This window comes from Phocoena phocoena, chromosome 16, assembly GCF_963924675.1.
Source record: "Phocoena phocoena chromosome 16, mPhoPho1.1, whole genome shotgun sequence".
Taxonomy (NCBI): domain Eukaryota; kingdom Metazoa; phylum Chordata; class Mammalia; order Artiodactyla; family Phocoenidae; genus Phocoena; species Phocoena phocoena.
In genome coordinates this window covers 32025066-32042422 of record NC_089234.1, presented here as the reverse complement: position 1 = coordinate 32042422, position 17357 = coordinate 32025066, and the positions used below count along the sequence as shown (strand labels likewise).

General features: G+C 49.3%; 1 protein-coding gene across 1 annotated transcript in view; it reads right to left on the bottom strand.

Annotated features, from left to right (window-relative positions):
- SORBS1 (sorbin and SH3 domain containing 1) overlaps positions 1–17357 on the bottom strand; it is a 239875-nt gene that overhangs the window by 94649 nt on the left and 127869 nt on the right. The window contains exons 6-9 of the mRNA XM_065893760.1: positions 17040–17108; positions 11957–12085; positions 2821–2847; positions 2572–2684 (exon numbers count right to left, since the gene is read on the bottom strand). Of these exons, the coding sequence (XP_065749832.1) occupies positions 2572–2684; positions 2821–2847; positions 11957–12085; positions 17040–17108 (338 nt within the window). The remainder of the gene's footprint in view (positions 1–2571; positions 2685–2820; positions 2848–11956; positions 12086–17039; positions 17109–17357) is intronic.

Below are 17357 nucleotides of genomic sequence, written 5' to 3'. Positions count from 1 at the left end.
GGCTGCATTATAACAGGCCTGAGCCTTCCCAGGGCTCTGACCCTCTAGAGAGGACGCTTCCCCAGAGTGTTGACAACGCACTAAGAGCCAAGGCCTTCCTGTCCTGGGGCTCCTTTGAGCTCTAGAGAAGGAGGGGGATAGGCACAGTCACTTTACATGTAAGGAACTACTTTCTGTTTTATTGTAAACATTGTGGGAACCATATAGGCAGTTGGCATTCCTCCCCAGCTGGCCACTAATGAAATCCCATTTATCTTTTTAGAAGATGGGGTGGTGACAAAAATGGGGCTGCTTGAAGAATCTGACATGTTCCTAGTATGTACAGTTCCAGAAACTATCAATCCCTGCCTCCACTGGGGATCCCCAAGATGCTGCTGTCAGAGAGGGGAAAGCCCTGATTCCGCGTCGCTGCGGGTGAGGAGAGCAGGGCAGCAGGAGGAAAGGCAAACGTGGGAGCATCAGGAGACAGGATTCCCCTCTGGCCCGTGTGTCCTCGGACTCCAACTCAATCCTTAGGAGGGGATGCTAGGCCCGCAGGTGTCTGAGAGCTGTCTTCATCTGAAACCAAGCCAGAGCAGAGAGCAGCCCAGCCCACCTTGGCTTTGTCTAAGCCAGCATACACTTACAGCTCTGGCAATAGCTACAGAGACAAGAAGTCGTTTTTGCTTTCAGAAAATGAATCTATGACCTCAAGCCTCTTGAAAGCTGGGTGGCCAGTTTTACACTGGATAGATAGAATAACACCTCTACATCAGCAATATGCCAGGTATCTTTTCAGACACCCAGGTAAAAAGAACATTCCCGGATAGTGACCGATGAGAATATGCATACACTATTTGCAGCCCACATTACAGGACGATTATCCTTGTTGTGAGGCTCACCCTTACACACTCCTTGAGGGCAATGTTTACACAGTGATCCAAACACAACAAATGCTCAGTAAAGTTGCTGTAAGTACATATATTTAAAGGGGATTTTTATTTACTTTACACGCTGTTAAAATTCTCTCTGTAGAAGAGCTATTTAAGAAGCCAAAAGGAATTAGTGAGCTACCCTTTGGGCTAAGTCCCTGATAGTGGAAGAGGATGTGCTTCTACACTTGCCTTGAATTAATCAGAACTATTTCCTACCCTGGATATAGAGCCAACTGTATCCAACCTCGAGAATGCCAAGAAGGAAGTGTGCCTGCCACCAGCAGCAGACTTAGATGCTGGGAAAGGTCTTAGAAACTGGTCTATGGCCAGTCATTTACCAGACAACAGACCTCCCACATCCCGAGTCTAATGAGGACTTCTGGAGGCCAGGCCCATTCACAGCTCCTGGCCCTGACCAGCGGCCCTGCACGCATGTGGCAGTAGCTACAGGAGACAGGCCATGGTGGGGGCGGGGAGGCTGAGTAGTGCTGCCTTGGCACACGATTCAGCAACCTCCTCTAAGCCTGGGAGACAAGGGTCTGCAAAGGGGAAGGAAGGCATCATCTTGGACTTGGTTTCATTCCAGGGACGAGCGCAATTTTACGTCCTCACGAGCAGAACCCAGAGGATTATCGGAGAAGGCGGGGGTGGGAACAAGGAAGGCACGTGGATTTCCTGGGCTCCTTGCGGGTTGTGGGAGCATGTGCACAGAAGGCAGGCGGGCGCAGGGAGGTGGACTGCGTAGGGAACACATTTCTGCCGTTTTTGAGCAGCGCAGCTCTTTTTAAAAGAAAGGATTGCTCTGTTCCATGGATATTACTCCGCTCTATAAAAACACTCTTCACAGATTGCCTGAATTAAAACAGGGTCTATTACTTTCGTCAAGAGGGCGAAGTGGGGAAGTCCCTGGCAGTCCAGTGGGTAGGACCCTCACTCTCACTGCTGAGGGCCTGAGTTTGATCCCTAGTTGGGGAACTAGAATCCCATAAGCTGCAGAGTGCAGCCAAAAAAAAAAAAAAAAGACAAAGTATCAACAGGAAGGGGAAGAAAGAAAGATGAGGAAAACAACTTAGGGGAAAAACTTAAGCAGAATTATTCCTACTGCAAGTTGTACAACGTGGGGTACACTTTCTTTCGTAGGGTAGCGCTAGGCAGTGTAAAGCCCGCTGTACTGCCATTCTGACTTCTGCCTGCTTCTAGGCTGCTGGATTCCGCGCTGGCCACAGCTCCCTGATCTTAATCTGTAAGGACGGAGCTGCTGAAACTCTTACAGTCTCAACACGAGGAAATTAATGAAATAAACACAAGAGTGCAGTCGCCTTCTGAATATTATGCTCTAAAGAGTTTTCATAAACCAGGCTCAGACCTTTTTCCCACCTGGCATTCCCTCTTTCAGAACATTTCCACACACGTTTCAAACCTACGGAATATTGGGCTTATGCTTCTGATACCCTGGTACAGACCAGCCTCATCCCATACATCTGCTTCCCTTGACTCCAACTTCTCCCTAACTCTGGTCCTCCCGGGGCTTTTTCAGAGTTGGCCAAAAGTGGGACTCAGAAGCCAGTCCATCATCCAGCTGGGCGAGCAGGAAGTCACAAGTGCAAGCTAAACGACTCAAGAACAGTCCCCACCCTGCCCTTGGGCGCCCACCTACCTGAGGCTTGTCCGAAGGAAGGTTGGGATGCACACTTCGGTAGCCCTTGGCAACGAGTGGAGAGGGCTGGGCGTTTCCATTGGCATCAGCATTGGAAGGAAGCCTCCACTCATCTGAGAGATGAAAAAAAGAAGAAAGCCCTCACTCACAGGAACACTCCCTGGTTCCCCTCTTAATTGAAGGGTTCCCCTCTAATTGAAGGGTTCCTGGTGGAAGGCAGGGACAGAAAGGATGCAAGAGAAACCATACCTGCTGAGGAATTCTCTGACTCCAGAACTACGTGTGGCGCACAAAGGATGAAAACAAGAGGGGGGAAAACAGAAATGGTTACGTTTGCAGGAAACAAGCACGTACTGCACAGAAAGATGAAACTCCAGCACTCCGTTGCCTGACACAAAATGCCCTCAGTCACGATGGTCTAATTACCATAGGAACCCACTCTAAACCATGATGTGCTCACAGGCGCTGACCTTTGAAAACACAAGGCTCACATTCACAGTAATGAAGAAACAATTGTTCTTGACATTCTTATTTTACAGACAAAAAGGCCACAGAACTCTCCTGTCCAGTCCTGACTCACTAACTTGCATTCCCCTTTTATAAGCCTGACGTGGGCCCAGAATGACCTCTCCTCATCAGCAGCCTGGGCTAATTAACAGACCCGGAGAGGGAGACACCGACAAGCACTTTTTCCATGGCTGTTGGTGCTGCGCAAAGGGGAGAACATGACTTAAGCCCCAAGGTATCTGCTGTGATAAGGGCTTTTTTTCCTCCCTGCCTGCCTTTCTTCTTTCCATTAAACGAGCTACATAAAGATTTCAAAATCTAATCACCCTGAGTTTTCATCATACTACAAGGCACCCTTGTCCCCCTTCAGCCAGCTACCACCCTGCCCTCCATCTATTGCCTGGAGCAGCTCAGAGACCCTAAACCTCTCCTAACCTGACCAGCACCGCGAGGCAGGACGGCGCAGTGGTCACAAGCTTGGCTGGGAAGGCAGCTGGACCTCAATTCAAATCCTGGCTCCTCCACCTATGGGCTCTGTGGCCCTGGGCAAGTTATAAGCCTCAGTTTTCCCATATGAAAAATGGGGGTAACGATATGCCTGCTTCATACGTGTTGTTTTAAGAATTAAAAGATATAACGCATGAGAGATGCTTAGAACAGTGCCTGGCAGAGCTCAGCAACGCTTGTTATTTACCACCATCTTCTGCATCATCCCTTGTCTCTATTCTCTATCTTCCATGTAGCCCAGGGGTTAGCAAACCTTTTCTGTAAAGGGCCAGTTAGCAAATACTTTAGGCTTTGACGGCCATATGGGCTCAGTCACAACTCTTCAACTCTGCTGTTGTAGCACAAAAGCAGCCGCAAACAATATCAAGTGAACGAGGGTGGCTGTGTTCCAATAAACCTTTATTTGTGGAAACTGGAGTTTGAATTTCATGTAATTTTCACACAGCACATTCTTTTTCTTTCAACCCTTAAAATATAAAAACCCAGATGCAAGAAAAAAGTATCCTCATGCTTTCTGTCCAATTGTGGTAGCCAGATTGAAGAGGGAAATTTCTTTTGCAACTCAGAAGTAACCTTGTGAACAGTAAACCAAAGCCTGCTTTATTCCAAAGAAGAATTTGAGTTTACAAGAAAAGTATTGGAAAATTATTCCCCTACACCCTTACCTTCTGATTGATTCCACTTTTAAAAGCATAAGAGCTAAGTCTAATTAAAGGCAAGCCAAAAAATATTACACACACACACACACCCCATCCCTTGTTAAAGGGATGTACAAAAATAAGCATAGGCCAGATTAGGCCCAAGCACCACTCCCTCATGGAGCCAGTCCCTTAATTTCCTCCTCCTTTCTGGTTGCCTCCTTATCTCACCCTATATAAAGAGGGGAATAAAGCACTGCAGCTCTCACAGCCCAAGGCTCCATTTCAATGTGGCTTCCTCAGGGATCAGAGATGGGCTTTCTGGATCGAACGTCTTTCTAAGTGCCAGACGCTGTTGGCCACTTTTGCATATATTTAGTATTTAATTCAGTGTACACAAGTCTGTGAGGTAGGTAATCACTCTGCTTCATGGATGAAAAAACAGAGAGGCCAACTGACTGGCCCAAAGTCACACAGCCAGGAAGTGATAAAGCGGTCAGCCCAGGTCTCCAGAATCAAGTGCAGCACTCTGTCCACCACCCACGGCCACCAACCCTGCCATCTGCCACAAAGCAGAGCCTACATTCCAGGGAGACGGCGGAAGCCAAAGGGTGTCAGAGCAAAAGGCCAGGCAGGGGAAAAGGTTTCAAGTGATTTGCATCCATGTACAGCAGTCTATCTGCATCGGAGTCACCAGGAGTTCTTGTTAAAACACAGATCGCAGGGCCCCATCCCCAGAGTTTTTGACTCAGAGGACTTCTGAGAAGGGCTTGAGAATTTGTATTTCTAACATGTCTCCAGGTTATAGTAAGGCTACTGGTCCATAACCCAAAGCTCACTTTGAGAATCACTGACATACTAATGTACACCCAAAAACATCCTTACTCTGGGAAACCATATCCATTTTGGCAAATTCCGTCCTCCTCTAAAACGAGGTTTTTATAACCTGTTTCACTTGTACATGCTTTTAGCAGGTTGGCTGTCACATTTCTGCCACTCCCTTAGGGACAATTCCTAGATATCTGTCTTCTTGTCCCAACCACATGGCTGGGAAATTTACAGGACTTGATTTTTACTCACATTACTGCGATGTACCAGCTCATGCAATCAAGGACAAGCTGTTAATCGCCCTAAATTTCACTGTTTCCATCTATAGAATATAATCCTTACCCCACATACACCGCACAGGGTTGCTGAGGTCAGGTATGTGACGTGTCCTAAAAGTGACCGTTTTGAAAAAATTTTTATTGGAGTAGAGTTGATTCACAATGTTGTTAGTTTCTGCTGTAGAGCCAAGTGAACCAGTTATACATATACTTATTGCCACTCTTTTCCAGGTTCTTTTCCCATATACCTCATTACAGAGTATTGAGAAGACTTCCTTGTGCTATACAGCAGGAAAAGTGACCATTTTAACACTCACTAGTGCATCCATGCAGATCCTGGCCCCGAGATTTCCTTGCAACCCGCAGGCCTTCAGGTACCAGCTGACACTATGAAAATGTTTCTCCTCCCTCCCCTGTATCTATCACTTTTACGATCTCATCTTCCTTCCTAGGTTATTTCTAGTCCGGCTTTGTCAAGTCATTCTATCAAATTTATTTGATTTACACACACGCACTACATGTCAATAGGTTCTCTTAAAAAATTTTTTTTTTATACAGCAGGTTCTAATTATCTATTTTATACATATTAGTGTATATATGTCAATCCCAATCTCCCAGTTCATCCCTCCCCCCGCCGGCCCCGCTTCCCCCACCTTGGTGTCCATACGTCTGTTCTCTATGTCAACAGGTTCTGATGAGGGGCTATCAATAAAGGATGTGAACTTTGTACATGGATGTGGAAGCATGTTATTTTGTCTGCTCTTTGGCTGGGTTGGTTCTATTCAGGTGATGTTGGCACACAGATGTGTCGTGGAAAGCTGAGGTGAGTCTGTTCCTCCCACACCCTTAGGTATCATAAAGGGACTGTCATTGTGGAATCAGACAGCCTAGTTTGAATCCTGTTTTGCTCACTGCATATCCTGCGGCAAGGGACATAGCCTCATCTGTGAAATGGGAAATTTTCTCTCTCGTCATAAGGACTAAGTGGAAGTATGTGGCATAAGGTATGTGCTTAGTAAGATCGGGATCCAAAGCATAACGGGAAAAAAATTTCCCAGACACAGCAATTAGAGCAGTTGACTCTGCCATTTGATAAATAGCCTTAAGAACATTAATATCCTCGGGAATCAACCCACTTTTTCTTCTCATTCCAAGTCTTTAAAACTGTTCCCCTTACCCTGTCCCCAAAAAGGCAGTTCCCAGGACTCCTCAGAACATTCCTTTCTTATTTAAAAGAGCTGCATTTCTGACGTTTCATCCTCCTTCATCTGTTACCTACTCTTCTGAACCTTGAAGGTTGGTAGCAGCCCAGGGCCATTTGTGTCTGAGGGTGGCAGGTGAAATTTTATGTACATGATCATCAATTATTAACTCTTGGTTAGGGAGACTATCAAAATGCTTCTCTCAATAAATGTTAGCTCAGAGCTCCCATGATGGAGGAGGGCCTTGGAAAGCTGGGTCCCTCAGGAGGTTTTGCAGCCCTGAGGAGACCAAACCTTTCCATGAGAAGTTTAATTTATTTTGCCTTATCTTTTTCTCCATCTATTCTTTTCTTTTTTTTTTTTTTTGTGGTACGTGGGCCTCTCATTGTTGTGGCCTCTCCCGTTGTGGAGCACAGGCTCCGGACGCGCAGGCTCAGCGGCCATGGCTCACGGGCCCAGCCGCTCCGCGGCATGTGGGATCTTCCCAGACCGGGGCACGAACCCGTGTCCCCTGCATCGGCAGGCGGACTCTCAACCACTGTGCCACTAGGGAAGCCCCATCTATTCTTTATATACAATCTTTTCTGGCCTGTGGCCACAGCTTACTTATTTTCCTTTATCTCACTCTGTGCTAATTTCATTTTGGTCTGTTGTAAGCTTGTTTTGCTGATCACTTCTTGGGATCTCAGGACACTTTTCATTGAGTTAGATCTGTGTTTCCTGGTAGAGAATCCACGAGTTAGAGGAAAGGTGTTAAAAGTGGGTCTAAGAGCGTTCCATACCTTGTTTAACTTTTATTCATGCTGTGTGGTAAAGAATTTACTCTTCCCCAAAAGGGGTCTGGCCTTTGCCCTCTGGCTTCCAGGAGTTAATCTCTAAGCCCTTGGAATGTCATCCTGATAGGACTGTCTTTGTGCTAAACCAATAACGTGACTTAGGTTGGGGGCCTTTGAGCTCAACCTCCTAACGGACTGGAGAGTGAGACGAACCCCTTGGGCAGTGGATAACACCTATGTAATAGAGCCCCAATGAAAACCATGGACACCACAGCTTGTATGACCTTCATGGTTGGCACTGCTCTGAGCATGTTCTCACACGCAGTGCTGGGAACTAACATGTCCTGACTCCACAGGAGAGGGACCACACCAACTCCATGCTTCCTTCTTTTAGCTGATTTTAATCTGTATCCTCTCCCTGTAATAAACCAGAACTGTGGGTATAACAGCTTTCAATGGCTTCTTTGAGTCCTGCTACCAAATTATCAAACCTGAGAGTGGTTGTGGGAAGCCCCTGACCTTGCAGTTGGTGTCACAGTGAGAGTCTTCTCTTGTGGGGACTTTTGTTACTTCTCATTTGGCCCCCTTTTCTCATACATGAGCTCACGAAAAAGACTCTTAGTTAGTGGGGGTAGGGAATGTCTAACTATTTTAATGTCAATTTTCTTATCTTTTTGCTACTGTCATTTCTCGAGAGCAAATGTGAGGAAATGAGTTGACTGCAGGTCCAAGAATCTTTACATCCATAGCTAACTTTGCAGTCAAGAATCAGACAGGAAGGATGGGAGCCAACTGGCACAGAATAAGCTGTAAATGTCGAACTGAACTTTGGCTTTTGAGTCAGAACACAGGGATTGATGGTCTCCATGCCATACCAGAAGGAAGCTTCGTACAGTGCCCACCACCAGTTCAGGCTCCCTGTCTCCTCTTAAGATCACCGTGACCTGGGGACACAGGTGGAGTCACACCTGAACCAACAGGGCCATTACCCAAACCTGGCCAAGCTATTATACCAGGAAGCAGGAATAAGAGGCCTCTCTTGGAGGCCGGGAATCAGCATTAAGATTACTGTAGCTCTTTCCAGATGGTTCAGATCCCAAAACTTAGGTCTACATTCAGAGATTAGGAGGGTGGTCAGGGATCCAGAGTCAAGCTACCACTGAGGGCAGGAGCCTGGAGGTTGGGTTTAAACTGGGCAACTCTGAGGGCTCCGTCTGTCACTCCACCTCAGAGAGCATCTCCACCCTCCCCATGTTCACTTGGATGCCAATGGCTCCCAAATCCACACTCTGGATTCCAAATTTCCAAATGCTTATTAGAAAATTCCTCCTAGAAGTCCTTCTCTTGCCAAGAAACTCAGCACGTCAAGAAATGGAATCCAACATTCCTTCCAACTCCCCTCATAAATCCAGCATCTCCATGAGTGCCACATCTATTCTCCTAGTCAAGCAGGGAAGGCGCCTTCTGCTCAGCATGGAGCCCTACCTCTCCGCACTCCTTAAACACTGTGCCAAGCCCTGCCATTCCACTCTCCAAATACACTTCTCACTTGGCCCCTGCTCGTCATTCCCACCACCACCACGCTGGGCCTAGACCCTCACAGCCTCTACGAGAAATTACTGCAAGTCTTTAAGTGGCCTCCTGATCCACAGAAACTAGAATGGTTTCCATTCAAGAGCACCTTGTACATGCCTGGCTCTGTGCTATATCTTGAGATTGAAGAGTTCACTGCATCCCAGCAACTCTATTAAGGTCATCTACAGTTTACAGATGGGAAAGTGAAGCTCTCCAAGGTTAATTTGCCCATATTACCAAGACAGTAAGTGGTACAGCTGAGCCTTGAGAGAGGACTGTGTGACTTGAGAGCGAGACCACCTCTCACAGGGTAAGGGAGCTGGAGCAAGGACTGGAAATAGGGGCCACCTCTGAAATGCGGGTGTCAAGGGGCCATATGGGGAAAGAAATCAGGCCACAGGTGCTGGGCAGTAACGTGAGACCGAAGCTTCCAGTTCAGGCAGATGATCAGCAACTTGGAGATCTACAGGGATGGAGGAATGTGGTAAAGCCAGGGAGCAACGCAGAGAGGAGACAGCCAGAGCAGCTGGGGCACAGATGCTGGCCCTGGTGGCAGGGGAGAGACCTGGACGCTATCTGACACCCACTATCTGTGAAGACGCTGGGAAAAGGAAGCACGCCCAGTCCTTGGCAAGAGCCAAGCAAGGCTCCCTGCCTCACACTTGGGCTCCCAGTCCAGGCTAGCACAGCTGCCGTCAAATGCTGCCGAAAACTGTTTCCATGAGGCTGGTCAAGTCTCAGAGGCTTGGTGGGGTCCAGCAAGTTGTCATCCAGAGGCTCAGATGGAGGGAGTAGGCAGGGATGAGGAGGGCTGGGGAGCCACACGGACCCAGCCAGAGTCAAGGGCCAGCACGATGCTGGCCAATGGCCAGGAGGGTAAGAGAACAAGATCTCTGGTCCTGAGTGTCCCACCTCTGGAGGTGCATCCTCTTTTATCCTCACCTCCAGTGTTAACTCATTCCAGCCTGCTGTTCAGCTAATCAGTGTAATTTCCCCCCACCCCTACTCAACCCCAGCTTGTTCCTTTCCACCCAGACTGGCCTAGTGTACAATCCTGAGTGTGTCCCCAGCGAATAGGCTTCTGTTTGTGCCAGGTTAATTCCCAAACTTCCCAAGTTCACAGAACTAGAAAGGCTTGAAAACCATCTTTCCCAAGTCCCTCATACTTCACACGTGCTTCAGAGGTGTGACATACGTGTGGTCAGAAAGCATGACAGTGGACTGGGGCTCCACACCTGACTCTCTGGTTGGAACTCTTGTGCTCACATGATGCCCCAAAATTTCTCCCCCTTTTCTTCCCTTCTCGCCACAATTCCTCGTGACTCCCAGTGATGCCTGGCCCCTATAGGATGCAGAATGAATGTCTGCTGATTTGGATTCAATGACCTCTATTTATCTGGAGAAAAATAATCCACAAAGATTAATTTACTGTAAGGTGCGAATGACTGATAGCCATCCCCCAATCCTTCAGAGTATTTTCAATTTAAAACAAGATCTTTTTTTAATCCAAATTATCTGTTATAAATCTGTAAGATATAGAGTTATCTGGGGACTAGAGAGAGCTTCCTTAAGTGCTCAAATCACTGCACTGGAGTGCAAACCTACAGACAGCAAGGTAAAGAAAAACATCGCGGCTCTGTGTTAGTGCCACATTGTGACCACCAGGGGGAGCTCAAGGCTCCCTCTCCTGCCACTCACCATTCCCATTCACCACCAGAGGAAGGGCCAGGAGGTTGTGAGGTCATTTTATGGGGCCACGGGGCTGTAGGTATGGTCCTTCTCTTTAAATTATCCCTTAGGTTTCTCTCATTGCCAGAGGTCCTCTAGCTTGGGAGATGGATCTTCCCAGTGGCCCCACCTCTCCTGGAGACCAGAGTGGCAAAGTACAGTAGGGAAAGAGGCAGGTATGGGTTCAGGAAAACAGAGGCAAGCAGCTACTTTCAACCTAATAGTGCTGGAGGCCACTCAGGCCTTCCCCTGAGCCTAGGGGAAAAGAAGCTTTCCACAGGGACTGACATTACCAGAAGGGGGCTGGTGCTCAAACCCTAGCCTGGCCTCGTCCTTGGGCATCTGCCTTGGTACCTGTTACAGCTGGCAGGGAACAGAAAGAAAGTCAAGTTTCCAGGATGCTGGGTACTGACCATCTCCATCCTGTATAATTCCATCTTATCACAACACACCACTCCCGACTGTACCAGAAGAGCTTGCGTGTCTCTGGTCCCAAGGAAGTGGTCATCACCCCAATTCATTTTCTCTCCATTTCCTTCCTTCAAGATGGGAGAAAACTCCCATCCCCTACGGCAGTGGCTCTCAAGTGTGGTCCTTGGCCCAGGAGCATCAGCATGACCTGGGAACTTGTTGAAAATGCAAAACCTCAATGCAAAACCCTTGACATACTTCATCCTCACAATGACGCGGCGAGGCAGGTACAGTTATCAACCTGATCCGACAGGTGGGCTCACCAGGGTTGAGGGAGAGCAGCCATCTCATCCCAGGCTGTACAGCCAACAGGTGGTGGAAGTAGGACATGAACCCCATGTGCCGATCCCAAAGTCCCAGGTGTCCACCTCAGCACTGTGCTCCAGGCGCCCAGGTTTCCCGAGGGGCGGGGGCTTCTGCGTTGGCCTTAGACACGCTCTCCTGATCCTGCTCCCTCGGGATGCCTCCCTGCTTTCCGGGAGCCGAGGCCATTCAGTCGCCTGCACTTTTCAGTCTCCCTTGGCTTCTTCCCCAGCCCCAGCCCCGCCTGGATGGTCACAGCTGAGCCCCTAGAAGTGGGGATGGCTCAGAGAAGCCAAGCCTGGAGGCCATCCCACCACGCCCTCCCCAGGCCCCTAAGCCATCTCCATCCTCCTAAACTAGTCTGCAGAGGCTCAGACTGCTCACGTGTTCCGTCAAAAGCTAGAGTAAAGTGGTCGCCGCCGTGCCTTTGCCTGAAGCAAGTGGGTACCTGTCAGTTTAGGGCAGTGATCACCACCCACCACAGAGACGAGACGGAGAGGACTGTGCCAGGGGCCCCTGGGAGAATCGGTAGGCACAGCCCCACCCTTCCCCTGGTCTCCGAGGTAGCGCACCTGGTTTCCTTTCCTCTTGCGGGGTTTCCCGAGGGCTCACAGGGCTACTGCTTGGGATCTCCCTGTAGGAGGACGAGGCCCGGAGAGTCACCGCTCCCTTCCCAGTGCAGATTTTTGTAGGATCCGTGTCTGAAAAGGAAAGACCCAAGAGGAAAGACTGAGTCCCAGGCTCCTGGAGGATGAAAGCAACAGTCAGCCAGCAACTTGGTACAGCTGGGGAATGAGATGAACCTGGTTACAGACAGGCAAAGTCTGACGGTCAATGAAAATTAACCTGTGGATGGTGAAGAGGGACAAATCACATTTTCAGAGGTTTACCACCCATCATGAGGTTAGGAGGAAATGGAGGCAACAGTGAGTTCTGAGTCAATGGATGCGTTACAACGTCAGCTGTAAACATTTCCAAATCAAAGCGGGTTGATTCCTTTTATTAAATGAAGTTTAGGTTGGTGAGCAGCTTCTGACCAATTAGTAAGGCTCAGTTCAAGAAAGAATTTATGAAAGATTTCTCAAGCTCCCACATCATCCTTCTTAAAAAAGAGCAAGTCGACAGCACAGGAAATTAGGTGGTGGTTCTGTAGAGAATCACTGCTCCGTGCAGCCCCCCAACGGGAAAGCAAAAGACAATCTCCTTGTATCAGCAAGCCAAGCCCCCTGCAGTGGTGAGACAGGATATGCTGCCTAGGGAGAAAGATCAAGGGCCAGAGCCTCACATTCTAAACTTAATGAAGAAAATTCACACCAAAGAAAACGACTAGAAATGCTAAATCCTTCAAGGAACAGTGTTCGCTGCACTTCCAGCTGAGCCTTCCCTGGGCCCCGACCTCTCCTACAGTTCACAATGGCCTAATAACAGACCAAGGGTATCTTTCAGAAGTGCATGGAGAAGGACTTCAAAATAGGCTTCAAAAGATCTGGATGTTCATCCTCCAGGAAAATCAGTAACGGGGAAACAAGAAAGCCACACAGACCACACAGCCCTAGGAGGTACACGTGCTGAATGTTTCTCTCTGTACAGCTGAGCTGAACTGAATTCCACAGTTTTTCAAGTTGCTCACAGCACAGCCTGGATCTTGGACCTCAAATTGTCATGACTGGGATTATGGGTAAAGTTTAAGGCGGGCATCGGGCAGGATGTGGGCTCAGATGTCCAACTCATGCCCATTCCTGTGCCAGGGCCAAGAGGAGCCAAGCCTCTTTGCTCCTTTCCACTCTGGCAGCCCCCTTTCTGACAGCTCAGACACAACGATCATTAGTGTTACAGAAGAGGACAGATCTGCCGTCAGCACCTCTTGCACTGAAAGCAAAGCACAAAACCACAATGTATGGCAGAGCGGGCAGCGGCCTTGGAGAGCATCTGACTCATCCAACCCTATCAAGAGGATAAGTGACTGATGTCACAGAACTATTGGCAAAATTGATTCACGGTCTTTTCAAAAGGGTGAGGGGCAAAGTGACAAACCCAGCCCATCCATAGTGTCCTGGATGCACAGCCAGATTGGCCCAACTCCTGAAAGAACCACCAGTGGGATAAAGAGCCACCTGGGCCTCACTTGTCTCATTTTGTACAGAAGGAAGCTATGAGCCAGAGCTGTCGTCTGAACTGTACCCCCTTCCTCGGAGAGGAGAGGCAGGAAGTGACTGCTGGTGAGGTTTGGGGCAGAGGAAGGAGTGCTCAGGGAAATGGTCCTGCCAGCATCACAGAGACGCAGCCAGGTTTGGCATCTAAGGGAGTTGCTTCAAGTTCACACCAATTCAGAGATTCCCTGTGTAGCCACATTAGTTCTTGGGGACAGTGGAGTTTTAAATAAAGTCTTGGGAGCTGGAACCTCTAAGGGGAACCTAAGTCGTCTGTGTGGCTCAGACCTACACCAGCTGGAATCAACATTCAGCCTCTGGACTGACCTTCTCCTGAAGGGGGAGGGGCAAGGCACCTGTCAGCTCCTCTCCACCCTTGCCGGTGGCTCACAGAAACACACACACACACACACACACACACACACACACAACACACACACACACACACAGAAAGGAAACCAGCCAGAGAAGTGAAAGGGAGTGGCTCCTAAACATGCAAGGATTAAGCCTCCAAGTCTTTGTTAGAAGGAAAGAAGAAAGGATCATGCATGATCTGCTAACTATTTAAAAAAAAACAAAAACAAAAACAACCCAAGGAGAGATACCTGGAGGGAGTACTAGGCCTGAAGAATTTTTCACTGTCTTCACAGGGATTATTTTAACAGCAGAAATAGAGCGTGCACGTATAGGGTCGGCAGTTGCTGAAAACACAAAAGGGTAAATGGTGCATCCAGAAAAGACATTTGGGAAACACTCAGGCAGTGGAGGAACGAGGCAGGGACAATAGGAGGAAGTTGCCCACACCAAAACAACAATAGGAAGAGCGGTAGATGCAGTAACTTAAAATAACCTGCTTTCGCTCTTTAGAGTCCTGTACTAAGTCACCAGAACCCTCCCATGACCGTCCCCCAGATGCAGCTGATCAGTGTCTGTGCTGCCTGCCACACCAGGAACTTGCTAGACAAAGAGATTTACAGAGACACAGATGGCCTGGCAAATAGAGGAAGGGGAGAGCAAGCAGGGTCCAAGGGGCCCCCTGGGAGAAGGCTAGGGTGTCTATGCTGGGGGGAGGCTCTGAGGAGGAGAGTTATGGCTCCTCTAACTCCAGAGGAGTGGAGGAAGGACAGGGAACAAATTTGGGAGCTGCCTGGTCCTTTCAGCCATCACAGCCTCCTCTCCAGGATCGTAACTCCTGGGGTCTTGTGCCTGTTCTGACCACCACAGCTCTCCGGCCCTGAGCAAATCAGAGGCCCCATCTGTTGGGCAGCAGATGGCCTACTTAAAGCCATCCTTCCCTGGGCAAGAGGTTGCCAAGTGTCCAAGTGCCTGTTCAAGACTCTGGGCGCACTCAAGCGCGAGGCCCAGGGTGCTGACACCAGCTGAGCTTTGAGAGCTGGGATACGGCCTGGCATGTGAGTGAAGGCTGCTATACTCAAGTCCCAGATGCTCATGCTTATCTAGGCACAGGCTTCCCTGGGCCCCCTGCCTACCCAGATTCTGGAATCTCAATGGTGGGCATAGTCCCAAACCCTCCTTCTCACAACAAGCCTATGGTGGCAATGTCACTCTTGAGCAACACCCGGAGTTCTTATGGCCCCAGATCCACGTCACACCTTGTGGGGTAGGGCTGTTTGGGAAGCAAGACCGTCATGGCTGTATCACCATCACGCTGACGAGCCTGTCAAGGGGGGAGGGAGGCAGGCAGCTCGGAGGTGGGTAGTTCACCTTCCAGTCCATCGGGCTGTCATTTCACAAGGTCCATGGCAGTCATACAGCCGCCAAGAACTGAGTTGATGATAACAACCCTGCACGTGTTAAGACACAAACATGCTTTCACAGCAATCCTGCTGACTGTTCCTTACGGCCACCTGGGAGACTGGGTGGGAGGATTCTGTTACCATTTTCAGAGGAAGAAGCGAGAGAGCTGGTCGGAGTCATCCAGTGCTCAAGCGAAGAGGCCGAGACTGGAGCCCAGCTGTCCTGGCACCTGGTTTAGTGAGCGCCCCAGGCCGCCCTGATGACTCCAGGTTGCATCTGCTTCCTCTTTCCAACCAAAGGTGGGTCTTACCAAGGAGCGAGGGGAATGCAACTCTACGGGCCACCCTGCCCGCCCCTCCGAGGTCTCTTCTGCTGATGAATTCACAGGGCTGGGGTGAGCATCAGACACGCTCGTCTCCCCGTGCGCTCCTCATCACATGCTTATTAGGCACCGCCCTTCAACATGCCCTAAGCGAATGAGCCAAGGCTGTCCAAGACCCCGAGAACATTGCCTCACACCAGGCGTGGAGAAGAGCGGCCGGGCAGGGAGACACGGAAGACAGGACAACAGCAGGACCCTCCCAACCAACCGGCCCCGGGATCCCCATCTCTCCTGCTCTCTACGCCTCCCCTCCTGGCTGCTCTTTCTGACTTTACACTTTGCCTCATCTCAAAATGAATACTTGGCTGACCCAGATAGTAATTACAAAGTCCAAATATGTCAAACTTTTTTTTTTTTTTTTTCTCCTGGTATGCGGGCCTCTCACTCTTGTGGCCTCTCCCGTTGCGGAGCACAGGCTCCGGACACGCACAGGCTCAGTGTCCATGGCTCACGGGCCCAGCCGCTCCATGGCATGTGGGATCTTCCCACACCGGGGCACGAACCCGTGTCCCCTGCATCGGCAGGCGGACTCTCAACCACTGCGCCACCAGGGAAGCCCCAAATATGTCAAACTTTGTAAGCGTTTTCTTTGAGGGAGGGTGCATTTTGACTTAAATGCCCAATGACAGGACTTTTGCCCTCCCTCTTTGATACCATAAGACTTGTGGGATGAGCACTGATAGAATCACTGGAACCTGAATCTGAAGCAGGAAAAAATACTGCAGATCATCAAATTCTCTCATTTTCTAGATAAGGAAATTCACAGCCATAAAGACAAAGGACCTCCCAAGAGTTCTCTGTTTACGAGCAGCAGACCAGGACCCGAGCCCCTGTTTCCTCACACTGCAAAGTGACATGGGAAGCCTGAGGCCTGGCTGCTCAGGATGAGAGATGGGACCTCAAAGGTCATCTTATCCATCATTCATTTCACACTTACATCTTTTGTCCTAAAATTTTAAAAATTGAAAATCTGAGAGGATGCGCATGAAACTAATGTCACCAAAATAATTTATTTCAGCAATTTAGGCTCTTGCCTCAGGGTCAGGATGGTGAATGTGTCACTATTTATCACAGGTGGAGGTGAAATGCCGGATAAGAGAGACTGCAGGCTGATAAACGCCATACACACGAGGACTCTGCCCGTGTATTTGGGGTCTGTGGTTCACAGCATCCTGTGAGCTAGGGACAGTTTGTAATACATCACCTCACATTGGGAAACGACAGCCTCAGACTTCTGATTCTCGGAAAGCATAGGAACAGGTCTCCAGGTCACGGCCTAATTAGACCAGTGACTGTTCCCACCAGGCAGGTGGCCCCGGGCCCTGCTCCTTCTAGAAATGCCAAGTTTCCCTTCAAGAGCCTTACCTCTGTCTTGCCCATTGCTGCCCGGTACCAAACCATTCACCACAGCTTTGGAAGCACCAACATCGCATTCTGAAAGAAAGAAAGAAAGAGCCCGAGGCTTGTGATCACATCTAGCTACCCTTTCCTGAGTCCCACCTGGTGCAAAGTGCTGGCCCTGCAGGCTTCCTCAGGCCTGAAGAAGGGCCCCAGGGCGTCGTAGCTGAGTTCCGAGAATGCTCTGTGGCAGGGAGAACGCAAAAGCTGTTTGGGATGGGAAGTGTGCTGTGAGCGCTGTAAATTCTCTGGCTTCCTGGCTTGGCTTCACTTCTGACATTTAAA